General features: G+C 38.9%; 1 protein-coding gene and 1 long non-coding RNA gene across 12 annotated transcripts in view; one reads left to right on the top strand and one right to left on the bottom strand.

Moving 5' to 3' along the window:
• CCDC83 (coiled-coil domain containing 83) overlaps positions 1-26,737 on the bottom strand; it is a 68,205-nt gene that overhangs the window by 5,650 nt on the left and 35,818 nt on the right. For all 11 annotated transcript variants that reach the window (XM_040489532.1, XM_040489534.1, XM_040489537.1 and 8 more), the window contains 5 exons: positions 23,626-23,788; positions 19,537-19,704; positions 11,487-11,578; positions 8,334-8,402; positions 2,570-2,691 (listed from right to left, as the gene is read on the bottom strand). In XM_040489532.1, coding sequence (XP_040345466.1) covers positions 2,570-2,691; positions 8,334-8,402; positions 11,487-11,578; positions 19,537-19,704; positions 23,626-23,788 — 614 coding nt within the window. The remainder of the gene's footprint in view (positions 1-2,569; positions 2,692-8,333; positions 8,403-11,486; positions 11,579-19,536; positions 19,705-23,625; positions 23,789-26,737) is intronic.
• On the top strand, positions 1,133-26,494 carry LOC121039368 (uncharacterized). Its single transcript, XR_005794729.1, has 2 exons — positions 1,133-2,021; positions 26,331-26,494. It is a non-coding gene; the product is annotated as an uncharacterized LOC121039368 (long non-coding RNA).

The following is a 26,737-nucleotide window of genomic DNA, read 5'->3' as shown; positions in this document are numbered from 1 at the left end:
CTAGTTCTGTGGCACTGGAGTCCCTGGGAAGTCACCTCTGGTGGACATTTACCTCCTCTCATGTGTTAAACAAATACTGTGATGTTCTTTGTAAGTTGTGAAAGGAAAATGTCTGGGGAGCATTGGATGGGAAAGGTAGTAACTCTATTAGCTAGAATACCCCATTTTTCAGCCAAATAGGAAAACAACTTTTTCTATTTCCTCTGGGCACAGTTTGTGTCTACTTCTCACCCCCTTCTAGTATTATATAGGACTGAGTTCTCAACAAATAGGTGAAAACGGAAGTTGCCATAAAATATGCAATATGTGTTATATTTCTTTGACTTGAAAATGGGTTACAGTAAAAGCTGCTGAATATGCTTGGAGTTACCCTTCTGGAAAAGTAGTGTAACAGAAATGAAGGGTTTACACATTTCTGTTCCTTTATGCAGATCTTTCTAAAATGTCCTAAACACTTGCCTCAGACAATTTACAATCTAGCAAGGAAGCAGACATTAAATAAGTAATCGTGAGTATGATAAATGCTGGTTATGAAGGAAAACCATCCTTGGAAGCATATACCAGGGTACCTAACCCAGTTCTTATAAATGTCGCCCATGCTGTTTCTTTTTGCTTGGTCAGATTTTGAATTCATCTCTCCCAACTCTAAGGCAAGACAAAACACTCATATCTCTCAATGAAGAAAATCAACCCACAAGGCACTGATGAACGTTGCCAGTTCTACTGAAGATTTTTGTGGGGTTAGGGGTTAAACTGGATAGGGTTAAATTGCATAGGACACAGCAAACAACTTAATGAGAATCTCCATTAAAAGTTTCTCCTCTCCCTGCCTGTCACTGCCAAGTTCTCTCTGGCCAGTGAAGGAATTCCTCTTTGTTGTAACTAGTAATTCACATCCATGGCAGCACCAAATCAGATATGCCAGACTGAGCTGATCAAAGCAGCAAGTGGAGTCATCTGTTTGGAGGGTAGCTCCTTCCTAAGGGAAAGACGACAGTGGATGGCAGATACAGCAGTGCTTGTTAAGCCACAGAGCCAGCACTGGCTGCGGAGATTAGACCTGACTGCTAAGAAGGCAGCAGCAGCAGGCGGGACAGGAGAGTGGAGCTGGAGACCTGATCAGACAGAAGACAGCTGGCAAGTGGGTGTGCTTATTATGGGGCACAGTGAGGCCCTTCCCCAGAGGACCCCTCAAGAGCATCAGCTCAAGAGACTGGGAATTCAAGCATCCAGGAAACAGCCAATTCATTCGGCCTGACTGTCTGCCTCATCTGCATTGGTGTCTACCTCTGCAGGGCATCACACGGACATTGTGGAAGGGAGCAGAGGGCCCCTTTTTCTACCCTGCCCCGCCCAGCTTTCAGCCTGCAGCGCAACTGCCCTATCTCCCAGTTTCTCCAATCTTGTATCCTGATGCCCATCACTTAGCCCAGTAAACAAAACCCTCCACAACTTACCTGTATCCACACATCAGGAAGTTTGCAAACAAAAAATACCTGATTATGTCACAAATGGTATTTTTCCATGCCACACAAGCCACAGGAACCATTTGGGTAGAAATTTTTTCATGGTCCTTCCACCACGTTGAATTTCTCTGCTTTAATTCCTAGACCTAGACATTTGTTTCCCATCGAACACATATACACCCTACATTTGTGTGATTCTTTCCCTTCTCATGCTACTATTTAGATTATTTCTTGTTTCTGACTACCTGCCCAAATTATAATCACCACTTTGAGTTTTAATCCATATTCCAGGGCCCTAATTTTCCTCAAGGCTGGTGTATTAAAAATTCTTTTGTCAGGCAAGAAAAAGAACCTAAAATACACATTTGGTTTCTCTTGTGCAGGAATATTTTCTCTGCTTACAAGATAGTTTGACTCTTCCACTAACTACTAAAGGAAACAATTGTACAGTCCACAAGGTAACTAGAAGCCCAGAAGACCTCCAGGAAGTTACCACATAGTTGATCACTTCCTCGTTGTGCTAACTCCACACCTCATACTTCTTCTGCTTCACAGGTATGCTTTGATTTTTATGCCTCTCTTCCCTGCTGACATGGAGGATTTTGAAGGTCAGCAGTTGTGATATTCATGTTAAGTGTTTGCTATTATGACTACAGTGCATTGCTAGAAAAAGCAAGCCACAGTTTGCACTGTACCAATGGTCGATTATAATATTACACCTTCATCATGGCTGTTTTGTGAGTTCTTTTCTTTTCAACAATTGTCATCTTGCTGGAGTATCAAATATTAAATCATCTTTTAAAAATAATAACTTTTGGGGGTGCCTGGGTGGTTCAGTTGGTTAAATGTATGGCTTTGGCTCAGCTCATGATCTCATGGTTCATGGGTTCGAGACCCACAGCAGGCTCTATGCTGACAGCTCAGAGCCTGGAGCCTGCTTCAGGTTCTGTGTCTCCCTCTCTCTCTCTCTCTGCCCCTCCCCTGCTTGCACTCTGTCTCTCTCTCAAAAATAAAATAAACATTAAAAAATAAATAAAAATAACAACTTTTTTACAGATACAAACATTGACAAACTACTTTCTAGATATGCTAATGACTTTCACCTGGGTATTTTGAGATCCACAAGTCTACAGTTGAATAGTTGATCAATAAGCACCAAGTTTTCTTCTTCCAGTTTATGAATAGTATTTTCTAATTCTTCAATTTCCCTCCTGTGATTTGCAATCTGTTTTCAGAAGAAGAGAATGAATGTTGGTACTTGTTGACTTACTTCTATCTAGTCTTTTATAAGAAATTCAACTCTTAAAAATCCATTTGCCTAAGGGGAAGATCTATCCTGTATTATTGATTACTGGGTTTGTTTTGTCCTTCCTAAGAAGGAATAGGTGGGTCTCTTTTCTAGATTATGTGCAGTACTTTTTTGGCAAGGCAGTTATTAGTGAATGGTAGGAGTTGTCCTTTCCCACCCTTCAAAAACATCACTGGACTTATCTATGAGCTGGAGGTATAGATAAACAAAAATAAGACTAATTAACTTATCCATGTAAGTGGGGGAAGATGGTGATAAAAACAGAGAGCAGTGTGATCAAACCATAACGGAAGCTGTCCAGGTACGGGGGAGAGGTTCACCCTATGTCTAGTGTAGGGGATAAAGGGGAATTAATAGAGGAGATGACATCTAATCTGGATCTTGAAGGCCAAGTAGGGATTCTCTAGGCAACAAAAGAGGGTACATTCTAGGCAGAAGGAACCACATGTTAGGCACAATCATTTTGGTGTAGATAGCTACAAAGTGGAAGCGGGGAGAAGTAGGAGAGAAATTGGACAATTAGGGAAGAGCCAAATAATGCTAACGGGTCTAGTTTTTCTTTTTTTTTTTAATATAATTTATTGTCAAGTTGGCTAACATACAGTGTATATAGTGTACTCTTGATTTGGGGGGTAGATTCCTGTGATTCATTGCTTACATACAATACCCAGTGCTCATCCCAACAAGTGCCCTCCTCAATCCCTATCACCCATTTCCCCTCTCCCCTGCACCCCCTGCATCAACCCTCAGTTTGTTCTCTGTATTTAAGAGTCTCTTATGGTTTGCCTCCCTCCCTGTCTGTAACTTTTTTTTCCCCTTCCCATCCCCCATGGTCTTCTGTTAAGTTTCTCAAGTTCCACATATGAGTGAAAACACATGATATCTGTCTTTCTCTGACTGACTTATTTCACTTAGCATAATAAAGCACTAGTTTTTATTTTGCAGGTGATGGAAGGTCATTGACAGACATAGCAGGTTTGACGTTTAGTAAAGAAATGTGGCTAACTTAAATATGAACATGCTGCTTCTATTGACAGAATCCCCATCAGTCTTTAAGAAGTGTATTTTGATAACTTTTGTCTAAAGAAGGCTTGATAGCGGGAAAAATACACAGAATGTTACTAGACAGAACTCCCAACTCACCTTTTTCCCTGCCTCATATAGTATGAGCTATACAGGTGCTGCCCTGAGAGATGCTCACAGAAAGAGGTCAGGACGATAGCAAAATTAGAAGCAACAGTACAAAAGAGAAAGCAATAGACTGGTAAGAATAATAGAAAATAAACTGGAAAAAGTATTTCAGAAGAATATGATGAAACAAAAAATGTTCAGGGGTTTAGATTCAGTATTTCTTGTTAGGAGTTGCCAAGAATACTTAGATAGCTAACATTTTTGATTTGTAATTAAATATATTTATTGTATTTTTGATTTGGGAAGCATTCCGTATATTACCACATTCCTATCTCTATCACATAAGTCATGTATTACATGCTTGAATTCCTACTATGGGCAAGATTCTGTGTGAGACAGAGGGACACAAAAGTGAATAAGGCATAGCTCCTTCCTTCAAAGAAGTTTACAATGCAGTGAACAAATACACAAATATTTGTAACATAAAACAACACTGGTACCATAGAAAAGGCTCAAATAGGGGCGCCTGGCTGGCTCAGTTGGTAAGGCTTGCAACTCTTGATCTCGTGAGTTCGAGCCCCATGTTGGGTATGGAGATTACTTAAAGATAAAATCTTAAAAAAAAAAAAGCTCAAATATTGCTGGTGGCTTGGAGTTCAAAAGAAAAGCATATATTTTTTACCTGCCTTAAACAATTTAGCAAAACCGTTTGAGTCCATAATACTAAATTAGAAAGCAAGGGGCTGGTGCTTTAGGATCTCATGTGTTGGGAGATAAACAGTTCAATTACAGGCTTGAATGCCTTAAAGAAAAGTTAATAATTTTCAAATGTCAAAGGATGAGAAAGAAATTATATTTAGAGGTTGTAAACAGAAGGAATTGATAGAACATTTGGAAATGTTTGACCCAAGGACTTGGCATGCTTGGGAGGCAGCACACACAGTTTTTGGTCTTCTTCCAAAGCTTGGAATGAGGGCCCCTTGGGGTCCGACCTCTCAAGCTAAGGATGTCTTGTGGCATCACGTACCCCTTTGGAATACTAACTAAGGTTCTCAGCAATTAATCTCTCCTTTCCAGCCTTTCGAAATGTTAGGGAGATGAAAAGTACCTTTAGATTTCTAGGGTAAGAAACTGAAAATGAAGAAGTAGAAGACTGCTTTTCCTTCCTCATCTTCCCCATCCTCAAATATCCAAGAAATTGAGAAAGAATTTAGTTAAAACTATTATAAGTCAGAGACCTAGGATCCTGAATTAAATGCATGTTCTTGAAATTTTCCCCTGCAAGGTCCCAGTTAGCTTTATGCCTCCTCACCCTTGAAACTCTGATTACTAACCTCTTTGAATCCCTTTCTTTGTCTAGTTTTATTTGCCTTCTATTTGTTGAGTTAGTCTAAGTCATTTGTAAATTTCAGTTTTTCTTCATTTCCTTAATATGCATACTAAATAAAACCAGATAATGGAAGTCATGCAGGGGACATTTCATATCCTTCCCACAGATCTAACTGTTTGGTTATTGTTGAAAGATGGTTAAATGGAGAAATATTTTCAGGAGTTCCATTATTAAATACCCCTTGTTACTCATTCTAAACCTTCCTCAAAGAAATTAATTGACATACATTATTCCATTTCCAGGCAATTTTCAATTCTTATGATAATACTTATAACCAGAGATGGTTTTAAGTAATTTGGGGAGTAAATTTAATAATGCTAAAATAAATATTTATTGAAATAAGGAGAAATTAAATCTACTAAATTTCCTTAAAATGATTTGTCCTTTATTACTAAGCTCTTTTGTTCATGATTTAATTAGATTTGACATTTTTTGTGTCTTTTATTTCTACTGAATTCTGAGAAGAACACAAAACAAAATGTAATTTGTGGCTTTAGTAGGAAGGCTCAAAACACCAAAAAAGCCTTTCTTATCAAATATAAATGTTTGCCATCATTTTCTCTGAACCTAATATCTATGACATCTTATAGGATTTAAGGTTTGAATTGTGAAATTATTATAATTAGGATTATACTATTGTATTCAATAAAAGTATCAAAACTAAACTCTTCCCTAATACTCTTTAACTGTTAAGCTCACCTTGAGTTTTTAAATTTTTTAATTTAACTTATTTTGTTATTATATTATTATTATTATTGTTTTTTTAAGTAGGCTTCACACCCAGTATGGACCCCAAAGCAGGGCTTGATCTCATGACCCTGAGATCAAGACCTGAGCTGAGGTCAAGAGTCCGACACTGAGCTGATTAAGCCCTTCACTGTGAGTTTTTTAAAATCAATATTCATTTTTCAAAACTGGGGATTCCTCTTGATTCATTTTGGAAGTAGTATGGACTCCTATTGACCATGACTTTATGAAGGCAACTTAAAGATAATTGTCAATATTATAGAAAGCACATTAATTTTTAAATTCCTTGTTTCCTAGTCTCACCAATACTGTTCAGCCAAATAGGAGGCAGGGAAAAAAGAAAAGAAGGTGACAGTGACAGTTTTACTTCAAGTGTCTGAGCAGATGGTGAAAAAGGAAATGCAAGAAGTGAAAATTTAAGGAGAAAGTTAATGAGTTCTGCTTTAGGTATGTTGAGTACCTTTGGGACATCCATGTGGAAATATTTGGTAGGCAAATAAAAATATAGGTATAGAGCTAAGGTATAATGCTGAAGAAATCACGTTAGTGATTTGAGAATGGCATACATATAACTTGCCAACAAGAGCTGTGTGTAGTTGAAGTGAATTCTTTCAAAAGATACTGAGTTTTCTTTCATAGATGGTATCTAAGCACAGTTTGGGTGACTCCTTGTTTGAATGTAAAGGCAATTTCAAAGTAGTGAGTTTTGCACATTTTCTGTAGCACCCTTGTAACATCTAGACCAAAGATTATCTACCTGTTATATCCAATAACATGCTCTCACATCTTCACCCAAGATCTAAGCCATGTACTTGATTCATTGCCCCAATGAGTATATCTATACTCATAGACATTCTTTCATTCAATAACTATTTAGTGAACATAGATTATGTATTAGTTTTCACGGACATGTAGTTGAAAAGGCATAGCCTGCTCTGTGCAATGAGGAGATAGATGCATAAACAGACAATTTCAACATATTTTAGCAAGAGTTACAATGAAACAAGAGAGCACTGAGGAAAAAGTACTCAAGACTTTCTGGGGGAAATGCAAAATGATTCAGAAAGAAATTAGTCATCAAGGTCTGTGTCTAAAGAAAGAGTCAGAGTTTTCCAGGCAGAGGAGGGTGAGAAGGTAAGGAGATAAGGCAGAGGGACTAGTATGTACAATGTAAGGAAAACAGGACAGTGCCTCATAACAAAGAAGGTCTATAAGTCCTCACATGATCACATTCAGCAAGAGCAATATTGTAGCACTGGTATAGGGAGACAAGTAGATAGTTGAGTCTAAGGCAGCATGCTGGGTCCACTGGTTTCTGCATGCTTTCCAGAAGACAGTCTAAGGACCAAGCTAAGATAGGATATAGAGATTGCAGTGGGAAGGGGCATCTTGATCATTGGCAAATGGCTGTAATTGTGGCTTTGGTGTTGGCTGCAACACAATGTCCAAAAGGCTAGAGCAGTCCATTCAGAAGTCACTAGTGCAGGGAGGAGACAGATGCAAGTCCTCTACAGATGAAAGGCAGAGGGAGCAAAGGTCCAAAGGAAATCCCATAGATCTGAACCCTCTTTAATAATACGCCCCACATGGGGCGCCTGGGTGGCGCAGTCGGTTAAGCGTCCGACTTCAGCCAGGTCACGATCTCGCGGTCCCGGAGTTCGAGCCCCGCGTCAGGCTCTGGGCTGATGGCTCAGAGCCTGGAGCCTGTTTCCGATTCTGTGTCTCCCTCTCTCTCTGCCCCTCCCCCGTTCATGCTCTGTCTCTCTCTGTCGCAAAAATAAATAAACGTTGAAAAAAAAAAATAATACGCCCCACAAGAGGGCATGTAACCCCACCTTCTTATACAACAGGGTCCATCTTCCAGAAGTGCAGGGGGAAGTAAGGAAATTCAAACAACTGAACCTTTATGTAAAGGAGACCACGTCATCCCAAAGGGGCAATTAAAAACAGCAGAGAATGAGGTTAGAATGATCCTTTAGCCTTCCTCCCACCACCCAGAAGGAAGTAGCGTCTTGAGAAAGACCAGATCAATTTAGGGCATGAGAAACTTCAAACATTTGAGTATATTGCATTAATTATGATGTCAAAAAATGACTTCTGATTATTAATGAAATTGTTGATGGTACTCATTGAGTAACAGCTTATAATAAGATTAGGATTCCACTTGAATTTTATTTTACCTCAGCTAGCCACAAATCTGTGTTTTTCCCATGCCTTTAGCTCATAAATGAAAGTCATTTTCAGTTCAAAAAAATGAGAAAGAAGAAATTGCTTTTAAAATTCCACTCACCTCTCTTTTTAGCCAGTCATTCTCCCGGATCTCTCGGTAGCTGCCTTTGTCAATGAACCTTATGGCATTCTAAAAGAAAGTTTCTGTATTAAGGAAGAATTGTAACATGGTGGTTCAACATCAACTTAGCTGATCATTCATTTTAACTTATGTTTTGCAATTACTTTGGAAACATACCTAAGAACTTTTGCTTCAGTTGTTCTTTATTCTCCTATTGTATTATTTTTGCTGATTTGCACTGCCTAATACAGGTGATTTAGAGAACTCAATAGCAGTTATCCATTCAATTTGGCTTCTATTGTGAATGAACCTGATTGCCATGGTGAAATCAATCATTAAGTAATCTGCTCCTATGGGATGCCTAGGTGGCTCAGTCTGCTGGGCATCCGGCTTTGGCTCAGGTCATGATCTTGAGGTTTGTGGGTTCAAGCCCTGCATCCGGCTCTGTGCTGACAGCTCAGAGCCTGGAACCTGCTTCGGATTCCGTGTCTCCCTCTCTCTCTGCCTCTCCCCCATTCGCACTGTCTCTCTCTCTCTCTCTCTCTCAAAAATAAATGTTAAAAAAAAAAAGAAGTGATCTGCTCCATAATTAAGGTGGCTGAACTGCAGTGATCAACTATTCTTCAAGTTTATGGTCACAGTCGTAATCCAACATATAGCAAAAAGCATGAATAGATTCTATTACTACCTTTTTAATTTGAGATATTTCTGTATGTCAGTAATAACAATATATATATTTACAAACTTAATAGCAAATAGTTTCAGGGTAGCAGGCTGTAGCTAGACAGTCTCCTGAGAAAGTTATTTTAGATGAAGAAAACAGGAAAAGTATTACTTTGTCAGTAGGTTCACAAAATGTAAATTCATTTTCAATTACTTGTATATTTATAGTTTCACTCAAACTTTATAGTGGATGAAAGATTGTATTTATCTGTGAGGTACTTTTATATGGATACCATGTTATAAATTCCATATTCAGTGACCGAGGGGCACAACCTAAAGAAGAGAAATTAGGAAAACTCCTATAGATCATAAGCATTCACAGGAATAATTTAAAACTATGTTAAGAATAAACTTATCTAAGTCTTTAGTGTTGGAAGATTTGCAATAATTTTTTAATTTAAATCACACTAATTAAACTAAGAGTGGACCTGTATTCCCCAGGAACTAGGAACTTTTATACTCCAGCTACAACTGATAATTCTAAGGTTTCCTGGAACACAGAATTTCATTTGAACAAAAGCAGGACATAGCTCATAACTGAAGTTAGATGGCTAATGGCTTCATTTACCAAAAATGGAGGAGAAGTTTTCAACTTTGGCCATACGATAGAATCTCCTGGACAGTTTGAAAAATCCAGAAGCCAATGCAACATTGTAGGTCAATTACATGAGCATCTCTGTGCACAGGACCCAGGCACTGACTGAGTTAACCAATTTCTCAGGTGACTCCAACATTGCAGCTGAGGTTGTACAACAGTGGATTATCAGAAGTTAAATGTATGCTAAAACAGCCAGATAAAAATGGGGAAATTTCATTCATGTGTGTGAATTATGTAGAGAAAAGAAAATGTATAGTGTAACGATTAAGAGCAGTGATCTGAAGAAGACACCTTAAATTGAATCTCTCGATTCTGCCACTTGCTCTGGGAAAGTCACAAAATTTCTCTGTGCTTCAGCCTTCTCATTAGCAAGTCCCTGCCTTATAGGATTATTGAGAGACATAAATATAAAAGGCTCAGAACAGTATCTGGAACAGTCTTCATTATATATTGAATATGTATATTTGAAAGATATTTGATTTACAGATGCATTTTTAATCATCTTAACTATGTTCAGATCATTTTAATGTTGATTTCACCATTAAGTCATATTCTGTCACAAAGGGGCTGAATTTTATGGGCAGTAAACTATTGGCAAGTTCTCCATAATCCTCTATATTTGCATAAATCTGTAAAAATCATGCAATGGGATGGTAACTGAAAGAACAACTAAACTAACACGTAAGCAACAAACCAAAGCAACTGAAATTCAATGAGGAACTTTAGAGAAGACCAATGCTTATGATTCTGAAGAAGAGATATTCTTGATGAAGAGACAATCCCAGTGGGGACCTCACTAACTGAGAAGGTAGTCTGGGGACAGGGGAAGAACAGTGAAAAGAAAAGATTCAGATATTTTGTGAAAAACAAAAGGATTAGAAAACATATAATATTGGAAACCATATCTCAAACATTTTTTTATGTCCCAAATCTTTAAACCTCTAGCAATGTGGAGTACTTTCTTAGGTTTGGATATATATGAAAGTACTTTTTAGACAAATCATATTTCATTCTATAACACATCCAAAACTTTTATTTGATAATTTGTTGTAGTCATTATTACTTAAAAATAACTGAGTAACAATTTACTGAGCTCTTTTTTATTTTTTTATTTTTTATGAGTCACTATGCTACTTAAATCATCTCATTTAGGGGCACCCGGCTGGCTCAATCTGGGTGGCTCAGTGAGTTGAGCATCTGACTTGATTTTGGCTCAGGTCAATGATCCCAGGATAGTAGAATCGAGTGCTGTGCCAGGCTCCATGCCTGGCTCTACACTAAGCATGGAGCCTGCTTTAGATTCTCCCTCTCTCTCTCTCTCTCTCTCTCTCTCTCTCTCTCTCTCTCTCAGTGCCTGGGTGGCTCAGTCAGTTAAGCATCCAACTTTGGCTCAGATCATGATCCACATGGGGCTCCCAGCTATCAGTGCAGAGTCCACTTCAGATTCTCTGTCCCCTCCCCAACCCCTCCCTCACTCACTCACTCACGTTCATGGGCATGCTTTCTCTCAAAAAATGAACAAATATATATATAAAAAAAGATTCCTCCCCCCCGCCTTCCCCCTACTCTAAAATTAAAAAAAAAAAATCTCATTTAATCCTCATACTATTCTTTAAAGGTAAATATCATTGCCAATCTTTTTATGTATATATATAAATTAGGAAAGTGAAGCCCAGAAAAGTCAAGTAACAAATTTAGTTTACATTCCCAGTAAGTGGTACAGCTGTGATTTAAACTAAAGTAACTTTAGTACTCAAGATCTTAATCATTGTTATATACCATGGGAAAAAAATAGGGGAAGAACTTTTGTTTTTAAGAAAATTGAAATATACCTGCATGGCCCATTCCTTCTTTTGATCCAGTTGCAACAAAGTTTCTCTGATTATTCTCTTTCTAGCATCTTCCAGAGTGACTTTATAGTGTTCTTTAAAAAGAAAATTAGAAGTCTCAACAAGATTAATCCTAGGAAAGGGGTGCTTGGGTGGCTCTGTTGGTTAAGTGTCCAGCTTTGGCTCAGGTCATGACTTTGCTGTCCGTGAGTTAGAGCCCCATGTCAGGCTCTGTGCTGACAGCTCAGAGCCTGTGGCCTGCTTCAGATTCTGCGTCTCCCTTTCTGTCTGACCCTCCCCCACTGCGCTCTGTCTCTCTCATTCTCTCTCTCTCAAAAAATGAATAAATATTAAAAAAATTAAAAAAAGACTAATCCTAGGTAAAACTATGGTGTTCATAAATGTTATCTTCCATGATCTTCCCCCCTCCTTTCTACATATTTTTCCCCCCTGAATTTTCAGGGTACATTTTTACTGAAGCATCTAGTACCTTCAATTAGAAGAAATGCTCCAATAATTTACTAACACCTTAAAGTGAATTGGTTTAAGATGATATCTCTTCCAAGAATATTTGTATTTTCAAAGAATTGTCTCTCCAAAGGGAGAATTCCCAATACTTTAGTATGTGTGCAGCCATCTACCTTTCATATCACACACTTCTGACTGCACAATGGAAACATAAAGAAGATCTGATTATCTGCACAAGAAACATCCTGTACTTCTGACTTCATCTAACTAAATTTCCAGTATTCTAGGCATGTGTCTCCGTGGGCAGGAAAGACAGAGCCAGAAGAGGGGAGAGGTGTGGAGGGGCTGTGGAAGTCAGCCCCTGGTTCTGAGTTGGGCTCAGAGCAAGAAAGGAGGAGAGATATGAAGAAATGCAGGATTCTTTATTCTTTCCAAAGGTTCTTGTGTCATAGTCAGAAAGGAGAGAGCAAACGATCATAAAATCTTAGGCCTTGAAAGATGCTTAGCGATCATATCAACACTTCTGTTTAAGGAAAGTGAAGTAGTGACATTAAGGTCTCTGTAGAGAGTGGAGAGGAAGAAAGGTGCATAATGAGTCCAGTTTGTTAATCTTCTATTCAACAAACCAGCAGCAATGTGTTCTGATGTGCAGGACACTACTTAAGGCGCTGGGAACACTGCTGAATAAGAAAGAAATCACCTGCCTTTATGACAGGTACATTCCAGTACGGAAGCCTGACCGTAAGTAACCAACCAAATAAATAATATTTTGGGTGGTGATATGTGTGATGAAGCAGAACTAAAATTCTCCATTTCAGAGAAAGTTTTGAGGAGGTAAAGACTGAATGAGGTGAGGTAGTCAGCAATGTGCAACAGGAGGGAACCACACTACACAAATCTGAGAATAATCAAAGTTAGTTGTACCTGATGATAGCATCTATGTTATAAGTTGCTATTAGTTGTATTTTATTTATAACATCTGAAGGATAAGTATTTGCTAGATTTCTGTACTGGTCCACAGAAACCCATTTAACTTATTCTGTAACTAAACAATACTTTTTTAGGAGTGGTGCTGTGGAACCTAACTGCCATTTAGGACACTGTGTCAAAGGGAACATTTTCTCCCCAGAGCAAGTCTGTCAAAGCAGAACTCTCAGGGGTCTTAGGCTACAGGGAAGGAGATCTGCAGATCTGGTCTTTTAGTAGGTTGGAGCTGAGGTTCTGGAAAGGGGACCAGAGTAAAAATTCCTCTTCCATACCTTTCTTCTCCTGCAGTCTCTGGGACACAACAGATAATGAAGAATATGTTGAAGAAAATTAAATGTGCAAGTCTTTGGTGGGCAGTGATCTGAGGCTTCACCACCAGGTAGGGCAGCAGCAAATGATGGCCTTCAGTTGTGACTGTGGTGGGAAGGGGAGGGCGAGAAGGGGGGGCTCTCCCAGGTTGCCCAGTGGCCAGAAAGGGGGCAGGTCAGTTTCTGCCTCTAACAGAATTGGAACAGGAGTGTCTGACTGAGACAGCAGTTAACAAACACAAGAGTTGCGTTTTGGGGACTAGTCTAACTTGACATCTGGAGAATAAGAAAATGAAACTCTTTGTTATTCCAATGCACATGTACTCATCTATATAGCCTGTATTTTTCTTACTCATCCGGGGTAATCACTTGAATATTTTAATCATTCCAATCTCATCTCTGATAGAAATTGTTTTCAATTCAGTACCTAGTCCACTAGACTGAGGCTGGATATTTATTTGAAATTTCTACCCAACAAAACACAACAAGCAATCTAAAAGTTGTTATGGATCAGGAGTTTAGTTATAGTGGATTTTTCATTCCTAGCATCTGAAAGAAACCGTAAAACTGGGAGCTTGATAACATTAAATATTAATTCTTTGCTATAAATCATAAAAAACAGATGATCAGATATGCTCTGACTGAAGCTATACCTCTTTCTATTGCCATATTAACACTAAAACAGCAACAAAAATATCCAGCTCTGTTCCAAGTTCCATATAGAATTCAGTGGACTTTTTATCTTCTTAAAAGCAGAGTCACAAGCACAAGGGAGCATGTAAAAGTCTCATTGCTCTCTTTTGTGATTCACAAGATATTTTGAGAAATAGTTATTAACCACACATTTGCGAATACAGCCAAAGAAGCTATGAGTATATAAATGTCTCCTCATAAAAGTTTGAGCATGGGCGACTATGGCTTTGTGCCTTTAAACTCTGGACTGCTCAGATTCCTGTCTCTGTGGCCACTTCTCAGAAGCCGATCTCAAAGCCCCCCCTGGCTGAAGCTGGCTTTGCATTGTTCTACCTTCCCTGTTGTATCTGCTCTGAGTTGGTTTGCTCCTCCACAGCTCTCTGGGGGTCTGTTGTCCACTTTTCACACGTGTCGGTGTCACACAACTTCACCCTACTGACCACCCACCCTCCTGTGGTGGTGGCCCCTCTTGTACGCTCTCTTGAAGATCACCAGGGGACTCCCATTTTACAGATGAAGAAATTAATGTTCAAAGAAGTAATGCTACTTTTTTGTAAATGTATTTGAACCCTAATCTTTTAACTCACTATTAACGTACAAAGAAATTTTAGAGATTCCTGTCCTGTATGTCTGGTGAAGGGCAAAAGTAAAAATGCTCTGTGGCTCTGATATCTAATGACTCTTAATAACCCCACGCTTTCTGTATTGCTGGGCTTCATCCTTTTATTGAGAGTCAGAGCCTTGTCCTGGATACATTAGTGACCATGTTTCCTATACCCACTATCCCAACATTTCCCAGCTAAAGTTCAGGGAAGAAGCTCTAGGTGCTTCCTCCCACTTCCTTCTAGAGCTCAGGGACATACTGAATAAGGCAGTGTTGGATAGCTGGCCACAGAATGGTTTGTGCTGGGGCTGACTCATTACCCACAAGGAGGCATGGACAAAGGTCTTTGCTCATCTCTGATTAGGTAGGTGATCACTCCAGCTCTTCAGAATCTCAGGGGTCTTAGGCTATAGGGAAGGAGATGGAGAAAACTGCAAGAAATGGTCTTTGGGAAGCAAGAAGAGAATGGGGACAGGACAGAGCAAAGCAAAGCAGAGGAACATCTGAAGGAGACAGTCCGTGAGAGATAAATGTAGAGAGGAGCCATCCCTATAGCCACCACTTATCTATAGGCTTCTGTTTCCATCTTCAAACTTTGTATTCCTCATTATAAGTGTTATATTCAACAAACATGACCATGGGACATCAAGCAACCTCAGTTTTTTCTCTTCCCTTTAAAATTCATACTGTGAAGCTAGTAATTCTCTCAACAAGATATGTGGCAAATTTCTGATTTTTCTGCTTCCTTTGTGATGATAAGAGGTTCTCAATTGGTAATTAATATATCCAGTCTTTTGTAATAAACAAAACTTTAAATTTTATTCAAAACTCTGGCTATTTCCTTCCAGCTTAGATGCACAACTATATCCTCTGATTTGAGCTTCCTCTTCCCTTAGGGATGAAGGGAAGCATGGAAAGGGACAAGAAAGCTCTCACTTGACAGATACTGTCTCAAGTTAATGTTGCACTTTCTGGTCCTAGCTGATGCTTAAGGTTGATGTCTTTTTCATGGAGGTGTTCTTATAGGTTCTTCAGTGGACCACCTTCCCCATTGCTAGTTATTTCACCTGAGTTCCCTTGATGTGGGGGATGTACTGTCCTTAATGGCTGGCTAACAACTTTTCCTTTGGCCTCTGGCTCTCAATATATTCCTTCCTCCCTTACATGCTGGCCTCTAATTCCTCTGTTGGAACATCATCACCAAGATCTAACTGGACAGCATACTAGACCTCCCTCATAGCATATTCACAAGAAAAACTCTTTCATGCTTTGCCATAACAAATTCTTGAAAGTGTAGCCTCTTGCAGACTGAATATTTGTGTACCCCAAAATTCATATGTTGAAACCTAACCTTCAGTGTGATGGCATTTGGAGATGGGGTCTTTGGGAAGTCATTAGGTCAAGAGGGTGGAACCCTCGTGAGTGGGATTAGTGCCCTTACAAAAGAGACTCCAGAGAAATCTCTTGCCCCTTCCACCAAAGATGGCTGCCTATGGACCAGGCAGTGGATTTTCTCCAGACACCAAATTTGCTGGCACCTTGGTCTTGAACTTTCCAGCCTCCAGGACTATGAGAAATACATTTCTGTTGTTTATAAGACACACATTCAATGCACTTTGTTACACCAGCCTGAATGGACTAAGACACAGCCCTAGCTCAGGACAGCAGCCTCCTCATATTTGCTCTGCTGTCAGAATGATTAGTTAGTCCCTTATTCCTTAGATTTCTGAGGGGTGGGTCATAAACTAGACCTCCATGTCTCCCAAACTTCAGGAGACACATACTGAATAATCAGAGGAATTCCCTTGAAGACCCTCTGTCTTGATTTGAGATGAAGGAGGAAGTACCCTTCACCTGCCCCTTTGGGGGACAATGTAGGACATAAAGCACACCAAGATCTCTTTCTAAACACTGTCCCCTAATTTCCAACAATCTTTGTTTGACCTATCCAACTCCTTTTATAGACTGGAATTCAGTGGCTGAAGGTATGAAACCAGTTTTCTGCCTCATTTGCATGGTGGTATCTCAGTTTACTCTGATGTGGTGTCTGTTATATTGCCACTCCAGTTTAACTGAGACTAAAGAATTTTATTTTAATATCCTCCTTCAGTAACTCCCCCTGCCCCGTCCTTAAATACCTGTTCCTTGCTAGTAAACCCAGTCTAACTAACACAAAGTCCATGATCATGGTTGTGGGAGAAAAATTCCAGAAAAATCGTGGAAAAAGAGAGGCAGTGGGGGAGAAAAAGGGCACTATAATAGTAAGGCTCCGGAAAAATAGATGCAAGTGTTCTGCTCATATTCATTGTCCAGTTAATGGCCCCAATATTTTAATAGCCCCCAGGCAGAGTTGCTGCTGCTAACTGCGTGGTTGGGAGAAATGCCTAAATTCAATGACAAGTAAAACAAGCCCACAACAACTACTTCCCATGACACCTAAAGTTGGTTACAGACCAAGGTTCAACCAGGAAGTTATTCAATGTATAAATGTCATTACCATCATCCCAAAGTTGGATTCAACAGCATGACAATTTTCAACCGAAAGAAATCATCCAAATTTCTGATCAACATAATAAGTTTATCTGAGAAGATGACTCTTCCTAATTTAAAAATATAAAATAAAGAGGGGCGCCTGGGTGGCGCAGTCGGTTAAGCGTCCGACTTCAGCCAGGTCACGATCTTGCGGTCCGTGAGTTCGAGCCCCGCGTCAGGCTCTGGGCTGATGGCTCGGAGACTGGAGCCTGTTTCTGATTCTGTGTCTCCCTCTCTCTCTGCCCCTCCCCCGTTCATGCTCTGTCTCTCTCTGTTCCAAAAATAAAATAAAAACGTTGAAAAAAAATTTAAAAAAATATATAAAAAAAAAGAAATGTTGGGGAAAAAACTTAAAAAATTTTAAACATGTCAGAACAATAACTATTTTAAAAGTATGATACTGGTACACAAATACATAGATCAATGGAACAGAATAGAAAGATAAAGAGAGACCCAAATACACATGGGAAATTAAAGTATGATAAAATCAGCATTTCAAATCAGTAAGGTTAAAATGAATTATCTGAGAAGTGATGTTAGGACAACTGGAAAAACATCTGGCAAAACATAAAGTTGGTTTCCCACCTCATAGACACACACAAAAAACCCAAAGATTTAAATATTAAAATGAAGCCATAAATATGGCTAATAGAAGAAATATTAGACTATTTATGATCTCAGATATCTTAAAATAAAAACCGAACTTGGGCACTCCAAAACTACAAAATGTCTTCATAATATACCCCACAAACAGAAAACCAGTGACAAATAAGGAAGATATTTGTACTTTATATCACAGTTAAAGAGCTAATTTCCTTAAAAGGTAAAGAGCTCCATCACACAGTAGAAAAATGGGCAAGGGATACAAACAGATGATTCACAGAAAAGGAAATTCAATACATATCCTGACCTTATGAAAGATACTCACTATCACTTATAATAAGAGAAGTGGAAATTAAAACCACAAGAAGATACCATTTTCTACTTTTAAGACTGACAAAGAACAAAAAAAGTTAGCTAACATCCCTGCTGTTGAAGATGTGGGAACATAGGCATCTTCATCCATATGGGGGAAATAAACTTGGTACAAGATCTACAGAGAGCCATCCCTATCAAAATAAAAAATAAATCAATAAACGGGCTCTTTGGGCCAGCCATTCCTCTCTAGAGATACCCAAAAATGAAACTATATAAATATAAGAATATTCTTTGCAGCATTATTTGTAATAGTAAAATACAGGAAATAGCCTAAATGCTTGTGAGTAGGGGACTGGTAAAAAAAAAAAAAAAATTGTAACAGAACAAAACAAAGTAGCCACTGGAAGAATGAAGACATCCTAATATGTACTGATCTATAAGAATGTTCATATATTGTATTTGTAGCATGCTTTGTATATTTTGATATAAAATATTTCTGATGGAGGCTATATGAGAAATTGGTAATTGTGGTTTCATCTACAGAGAGTATCTGAGTGACTGGGGGATATACAGGGGTAGGAAGGTGTCCCTTTTATGTTCTACTTTTCTTCTGAGGAGGAGAACCTTTTGACAGATTAGAACTCCAAGTCCAGTCTGATTTGGGCCAAATTTACACTACCATTGTGGTGCAGAAGCCCTGAGCTGAGAACTTTACAGAAAAATTGGTCTAGATGTGGAACATCCCAAGAGGGCCTCAGAGGTGGGGATGGAAATTATGCCACAGGAACACCTCCCCAACATAGGGCACCATCACCAGCTGGGTTCAGAATTGTCATCCAGCCACAGTGGTCTTCTGGGTCATCAGATTACTCCATTTATTTTATCCCATGAATTTTCTGTCTCTGGGCCTCTGATTTTTTGTTTTTGTTTTTTTAAGCCACTATGCTAGCCACAGGGACAGACATGTAGCCTCATGGTTCCCAGATTTAGTCCTGGTAGGTTTCATCTCGCCTGATGCCATCCTTCTCCATACCTTCTCATTTTTGTTCTTCCCATTTCCCATCTGATGTTTGTTCTTCAGTTCTTTCTGACCATAACCTAGCATTTACTTGGGCATTTCTCTACAATGATTCTGGTTTTATAGCTTGGTTAAGCTGTTTTAAGCTTGTCTCAGGTAAATTTCTTTTCTAATGTAACCCTGTCCCAGGACCCCCCTGCCTCCACCCCAATAGAATTACCCCAGACCTACGTGTGGGAGCATACAGACACCATCCACTGAACGAAGCTTCTTTCTCTAAGACATCTGGTCTCAGGGATTATCCACTGCCCCGGCACCCACCCCTCCATCCTTCTCAGTTTCACTGGTAGTCCTGGGAGAGTTTCTTCACCTTCTCTTTCCACCTTCAGCCTTAGGTTCATAGCTACTTGTGCTGATAGCAGAGATTAAAGAATGATTCAGGGAGTGTGCGTTTTTTTCCTTCTACCACAGGGCTGCTCTCCGAAGATTTTCTACTGAATTTAAACTAGCTTTGTCTCAACTGACCTGACATTTTCTCTGTATTCTCTTTAACTGTATTGATATCATTTTGTAAGGAGATAATGAGTTTAGCATGTTGTTCACTCCCTGCGTTCTTGTACTCTTCCCAGTATTCCTTCTCACTGAGTTTCTCAAGAAATAGTTTCTCAGCATTATTTATTTGCATGTGCATATCTGTTGAAAGAAAATAAAGATACCATGTCATTTCTTTTGTTCTTGCAACCATTATATGTTGCAATCAGATTTTATGAAGTTAAGGTCTGATACTACAATGCTGTTAATTCATAAATACAAGCTTTTAACTCCAATTAAAGGAAATCTGAACTATTAGAACTGTTGTTTATCCCTCATAATTCATAATCTAAGTAAAATTAAACTTCCAATTATAAAGTAGATGTGTGGTTTTAGGCCGTGACTGACAGCTATAATAGACAACCTATATGCCTAGGAACCCATAAGCTTAAATTATTCCCATGATAGCTTGATAAGAGTCCTTTTTTGTACAAGATTATGTTGCATATACTTTTTATTAATAAATTGTGATTTTTCTGACCATTATGCCTCTGGGCAAAGTGACCTCAACTTGTATCCTTGTGCTGTCCTTGGCAACCATTTTTGTAAGTAAGTTGGCTGATTCCATTATCTAAAGTTCATTGTTTGGGCTTCCCTGTGTGAAATGATACCATATCGTACCAAATGATACCATGTCTTCTCCTGCCCCCACTTACTAAGGCCTTCAGAGTGAAAGATAAATTCACTAGGACAGTATGTGCAGTTGAGCGATCTCAACTGTATAAACTTTTAGTTCACCCTGATGCACTTGCTAAACGTGATATGTTACTCAATCTTTAGGCGGGGTCTCATGCTTCTAAATATTTTGGAAATGGAAGCATGCAAAGAACAAGGTACGGTGAAGTGAATGGCTATTTGTCTCAATGCCACACACCATCTGGTTTGAGAGCTCCCTGAAGGCAAGACCACATCTTATTCATATGTGTAAATCCAGCACTTGGCACAGAGTCTGGCATTAGTTGGTGCTCAATAAATGTTTATGGAATGACTGAGACACTCCATTCAGGCCAGAGGGATATTCTTCAGTACAGAGGGCCAGAAGGACTCCAGACATGTCTTTTTCCAAATATGTAAATAAGATATTTTTAAATCCCTTAATAAATGGCACTTGTTGCCATTAAACAATTAATACTGTTATAACCTATCCAATGATCTGTCCTCTTATTTGGTTAGATTGCTGCTATCTCCAGCACTCTCAACAATAGCCAAATTATGGAAAGAGCCTAAATGTCCATCAACTGATGAATGGATAAAGAAATTGTGGTTTATATACACAATGGAGTACTACGTGGCAATGAGAAAGAATGAAACATGGCCTTTTGTAGCAACGTGGATGGAACTGGAGAGTGTGATGCTAAGTGAAATAAGCCATACAGAGAAAGACAGATACCATATGTGTTCACTCTTATGTGGATCCTGAGAAACTTAACAGAAACCCACGGGGGAGGGGAAGGAAAAAAAAAAAAAAAGAGGTTAGAGTGGAAGAGAGCCAAAGCATAAGAGACTCTTAAAAACTGAGAACAAACTGAGGGTTGATGGGGGGTGGGAGGGAGGGGAGAGTGGGTGATGGGTATTGAGGAGGGCACCTTTTGGGATGAGCACTGGGTGTTGTATGGAAACCAATTTGACAATAAACTTCATATATTGAAAAAAAAAAAAAAAAGATTGCTGCTATCTCAGCCCTGGGCCACATTCAGCCTTTGAGGGGAAGGCTGGTTAATGTCACTGAAGATTCTGGAAAAGAGGTGGATGTAGCGGCTATTGTTATACTTTCCCAGAACCTATCTCCCTTCCCTTCTCCTACCCCTTGTCAAATCAGTAGGCCAATTACAGTGGTCCCTTCTCTTGGACATAAGGATTTGTCCAGGGGTGAGCATGTGTCTCAAGCAAGGCACATGCTCAGAGTCCTTCTACTGAAACTGGTGGAAAACATGTCTCTTTTGTCTCCATTTTGAGGTTAAAAGGATGTAAGGTGAGGAGTGTCTATTGTCAGAGTTCCAGCCTCCTGGGGACAATAGCCTCAGTTAAAGGAGCCATCTTTCAGGGGGAAGACGGAGAGAGGAGAAGGATAAGAGGTAGAGGAGGAGGACAATGGGGGGAGAAAGAGGGAGAAGCAGAGGAGATAGATTAAAAAAAAAAAACAAACTGAACTCTAACAGCATGTGAGGCTCTGGTGGGTCCAGGTCAGTAGCAATCTGCCTTTTCTGTTTGATTTTATGAAAAAATTAACATCCTTCTTAAGCTTAGGCTATAGTTTGGGTTAAATTTTTATCCTTGAGACTAAAGAGTCCTAAGTTGGAAAAAAAAGGGGGTTACCTCAGTCCTTCTCAAACCTTCCTACGCATAGGGATCCTCTAGGGTCTGTCACAATGCAGATTCTAACTCTGTAGGTCTGGCTGGGTCTGAGATTCTGCCACCCCAAACTGGCTTGCCTGTAAGCGACTACCTGGTACCTGACAGAACTGCATCAGAAAGCCTTTTCAGAGCCACCTGCCCTCTCACTTTCCTCTCTCTCCTTTGGCACCTGTGGGCTCTTTTCTTTCTTGGATCACCTCCCATGCCCAGCACTCCTCCTCTGTGCCTGGTCACCCAGCTCGGCGCCAGTCTCATATGACACACACGTTCCATCACTCAGCCCAAACCATAAACAGGCACACCTCTGCTAGCTGGGCTCATTTCCCTGCGAAGGCAGTTTCATGAGCACATCTGAGTATCCTTTGTGGTCTCACTTCCACCTCAAGGGACTTATTAAAGTACTCCTTCCAAGCATAAGCAGAACTCTCCTGGAAAGGAGCCCTGAGAAATACAGTATCTACCACCTCATGACATCATCATTGCCCATAAGAAGATGGGTCAGAACAGGCTTATGGGAACAGTTGTGGAGACCCCTAAAAATGAAGTTTTCTGATGGCCGTTTTTTTGTGTTGTTAACTATTTCATTCAAAACCAAAAATAATTACAGATGGTGTGCTTGCTCTTTGTCAAGTGCTTGGGTAAGTGGGCTCTCTGAAATACTTGGGACACATTCAGGGAAGCAAGTCCTTGTTTTGCCTCCCAGCTTCTAGTACTGCTTCCTGAGAACACTCAATGTCTTTTCCCAAGTTTTCCAGCTTCCTAGCTAAGATGATACTTATAGAAGTCCTGGCAAAAGTGGTTCTGGAAATCTTAGCAGCAAGTTGAGGATAAAGGAATGAAAAACATTTTTTTTTTTTTTTTGAGAGAGTGTGAGTGCACAAGTTAGGGAGGAGCAGAGGAGAGAATTCTAAGCAGGTGCCATGCTTGGTGTGGAGCCTGACTCAGGGTTCAGTCTCATGACTGTGAGATCACAACCTGAACTGAAATCAAGAGTCAATTGCTCCACCCACTGAGCCACGCAGACACCCTGAAAATCTCTTTTTAATGCATGTGTCAAAGCTATGTATGACTTCCCCACAGGACCACGGTATTTCCTAAGCCCATGACAAGAGGGTCCTGGGCCTCCTGGGAAATCCTGGGTCTTTCATCTTCTACACCTAGCATCATTTCTATCCATGTCCGCCAACCTTCCCCCTGGTCAACTCTAATCCCTCTCTTCACCTAAATGGGAGTGTTTGCTCCTTTAGCAATACTGGTGTGGGGGGAAGCTTTATGGTAATATTCACCTTGTTCCCCAGTCTGAACTGAAGTTGAAGTCAAAGAAACTGCCAAGCAAGAGAATTTCCCCAAGAAAGAACAAATCCCCACTGTGAGGACCTCAGGGTGGTAGCTAACAGGATGTTATCTAGTGTCAAGACCCAGGTGGTTTCCTTCTGTCTTTGTTTTTGATCAGTGCCCTTCCTCCTCCTCCTCACTTGGCTTCAGTAGCTCTGCCCACTTGTTATTTCCCTCGCCTGTCCATTTACCCACACGTGTGTGTGCTTGTGGTGTTAATGATCTCATCTGAAACATGTTCGTGGCATTTTGAACATATTAGGAGACAAAAGCATTAACACATTCAAGAAATAATTTGATGCAGCTTTATAATTTTCCAAGTTCCTAAGTCACCTTTTAAGTTTTCTTCCTGGTCTCTTTCAAACTTCCATTTTTCCTTCATTGCTTCTTCAACATCTTCTCTTGTTACAACTGGTAATTCCTCCAACTTCTCTTCACTCAGCTCCTTCAGTAGGTTCCGTATGTGCCAAGTCTGTTCATCCTTCAAGCGTCTGTTCTGTCATGACAATCAACAGTAGGTAACAGCATCTGCTCAAGTATTTACATTGATTTGCCTCAAAACAGAGTCACACTGAGGCTTGCAAAATGAGAAAAAAACATTTAATGAAGTAAGTTTATACAATATCTCTAAAAGCTTATGGAATATGGAAGACTCAAAATAAAATTAAACCCATCAACATAGTAACTATTGGATAGAAAGTTACATTTTAAAAAATTGTGTTATTAATTTCCTAGTCTATCACTCTATTATAGGATCAGTGAACATTAAAGTTAGACCTTGGAGGCCAAATTCTTCAATCTCCCACTAATACCATTCTTCTCCAGCGATTGTCATTCATTTAGTCATTATTTATGGAGCATCTACCATGTGCCAGGAGGTCTTCTAGACACTAGGAGTACATCAGTGAACACTATACACAAAATACAGTGGCACCTTCTCCTGGCCACTGGATTTGTCCAGGTTGAGCATGTTGTCTCAAGCAAGCATATGCTCAGAGTCCTTCCCTGGAAATACTTTCACTGAAACTGATGGAAACATGTTTTTTGGTCTCCATTTTGAGGTTAAAAGATGTAAGGCAAGGTAGGTGTCCATGGTCAGAGTTCCGGCTTCACAGGATCAACAGACTCAGAAAAAGGACGCTTTGGTTGCAAAGGTAATAATTTAACTGCAACTAGCCTAAGCATAAAGAGGATTTTAATTTTTTCATATGACCAAACAGCCAAGGCAGGATGCCACATCTGGACCAGAGCCTTACATGCTGTCAGATCTCAGCTTTAAAAACTTTTTATAAATCTGCTCTCCCCCTCCTCTCTCAAACTCTCTCCTTCTCTGCTCTCCTATTCCCCCGCCTTATCCCTCTTTTCTCTCTTCCTCTTGAAAGTTGACTCCTTTGTAAAATGGTACAGCTACTCTGCTAAAAAGGATGCCAATTTCTTATAAAACTAAACATTTGCCTATCATACAACTCAGCAACTAGGCTCTTAGGCATTTATCTCAGAGAAATGAAAGCTTATATTCACATTAATACAATGCTTACAAAACTGTATTTATCATAGCCAAATACTGGAAACAACTCACATGTCTTTCAAAAGGTAAATGGTTGAATAAATTGTGATATATTCATATCATGAAATAAAAATGAATAAAAGGAACCAACTAATTATACATGCAGCAAACTGAATCTCTAAAGAATTCTGCTGAATGAAAAGAGCCAATCTCCAAAGATTACTTACTATATGATTCCATTTATATAACATTCTTAAAATAACAAAATTATAAATATTGAGAACAGGTTAATGGTTGCCAGGAGCTAATGAAGGGGCAGAATTGGGAATGAGTGAGTAGCTATGTTAGGATAATATGAGAGACACCTGTGTTAATGGAAATGTCCTATGCCTTGACTGTATCAATGTCAATATTGTTAATGTTAATATCCTACTTGTGATATTGTACTATAGTTCTGTAATATGTTATAGGAAACCAGGTATGGGTATACAGGATCTCTCTGTATTATTTTTTTATAACTGCATGCTAATCTGTAATTATTTCAAAAAAGTTTAATTTAAAAAATGAAGATCAATCAATATTAGCAACTGATAAACAATTTATTGCTCTTTAATCAGTTCTCAAATAACTCCATTTTCTTAAATGAAATTGATTCATGTTTTGCTTTTCTTATAAATAAATTGAATTACTTTGGCTCGACATGAGTTATCTGCAAATGAAATATTTGTAGAAACTTGAATAATAGCAATGGAAATATCCCTTGCCAAACTATTGCACTCCTAATACTTTTTCTAAATATGGACTTTTCCACTTGTTTTTGTAGAAATGGAAAATTCCTTTATCAAGTATAGTCCGAATACTAAATAAATCTTTATCTGATTTTATTTATGTTAGGTAATTATAGTAAGGCAATAATTGCCACAAAATCAATTCCAGCTGAAAAATAGGCAAAAAATACCCAAAGACAGTGATCATTTAAAAACCACTACATATAATTCATAAAAGAATAGTGTGTAATGAATCAACAAATTTTCCTTTTACTTTCCATACTTAGCACAATACTTATCAAAGTGAATCCAGTCCTCTTAGATCAAATTTTTAACACAATGACTATCCTTTTAAAACATATGATATTTTCATTTACAAATTAAAATAGTATCATATGTCCTAAAGCTGTATTCAAAAATTACATAAACATGACTAAATCATATTTGGCATTATATATAAATTTAATAGCATCTGTTAAACTCCCCGAACCCCATAGTGAATTACAAGTGGATGGGACATGTGTCTGATAACATGTTACAAAATTTACTATATCTGAAAAATTATTTTGAGTGATATATGAAATACAATTTAGTTAGCTATATTCACCAACGTGTTTAAAAAAAGACATTTATCCTACAAAGCAAACCATTATCACACCATAAAAATAGAATAAAGGAGATTAAATAAATAAACTACAAAGAAAGAACTGATTTTGTTTTGTTATAAGGCCATCTCATGGGCTCTGACTTTTTAACTTTTTAAGATTTGCAAGAACAAGAAGTTGCCAGGATAGTACACAGAGCTTCGCCTTACTACACCCTGCTTTCCCCAATGATGACATCTTATATAACCACAGCACCTGAAAATGGAGAAGTTGACATTTGTACAATGGTATTAAGTAAATTAGAGAATTTAATTTGGATTTCACCAGTTTTTACATATGCTCATTTTAGTTGTTTTTAGTGGATAAGTATTAAGAAAATTTGCCACATATACATATGAGAATTATCACCAGACAGATGGCATTTGAAGCCATAGTGTTAAGTAAGGCCTTTAGATTTAAAGAGAAGAGTGGAGATCAGAACCCTGGAAAATACCTAATTAAGGGATGGTTCCGGGAAAAGAGCAATGAACGAAAAACAAGAAATAGTTGGAGAATATGGGGGAATA

Source organism: Herpailurus yagouaroundi, unplaced genomic scaffold, assembly GCF_014898765.1.
Source record: "Herpailurus yagouaroundi ecotype Mexico unplaced genomic scaffold, PumYag 180, whole genome shotgun sequence".
NCBI lineage: Eukaryota > Metazoa > Chordata > Mammalia > Carnivora > Felidae > Herpailurus > Herpailurus yagouaroundi.
The sequence above is the reverse complement of the archived record's forward strand: the minus strand, read 5'-3'. Positions and strand labels throughout refer to the sequence as shown.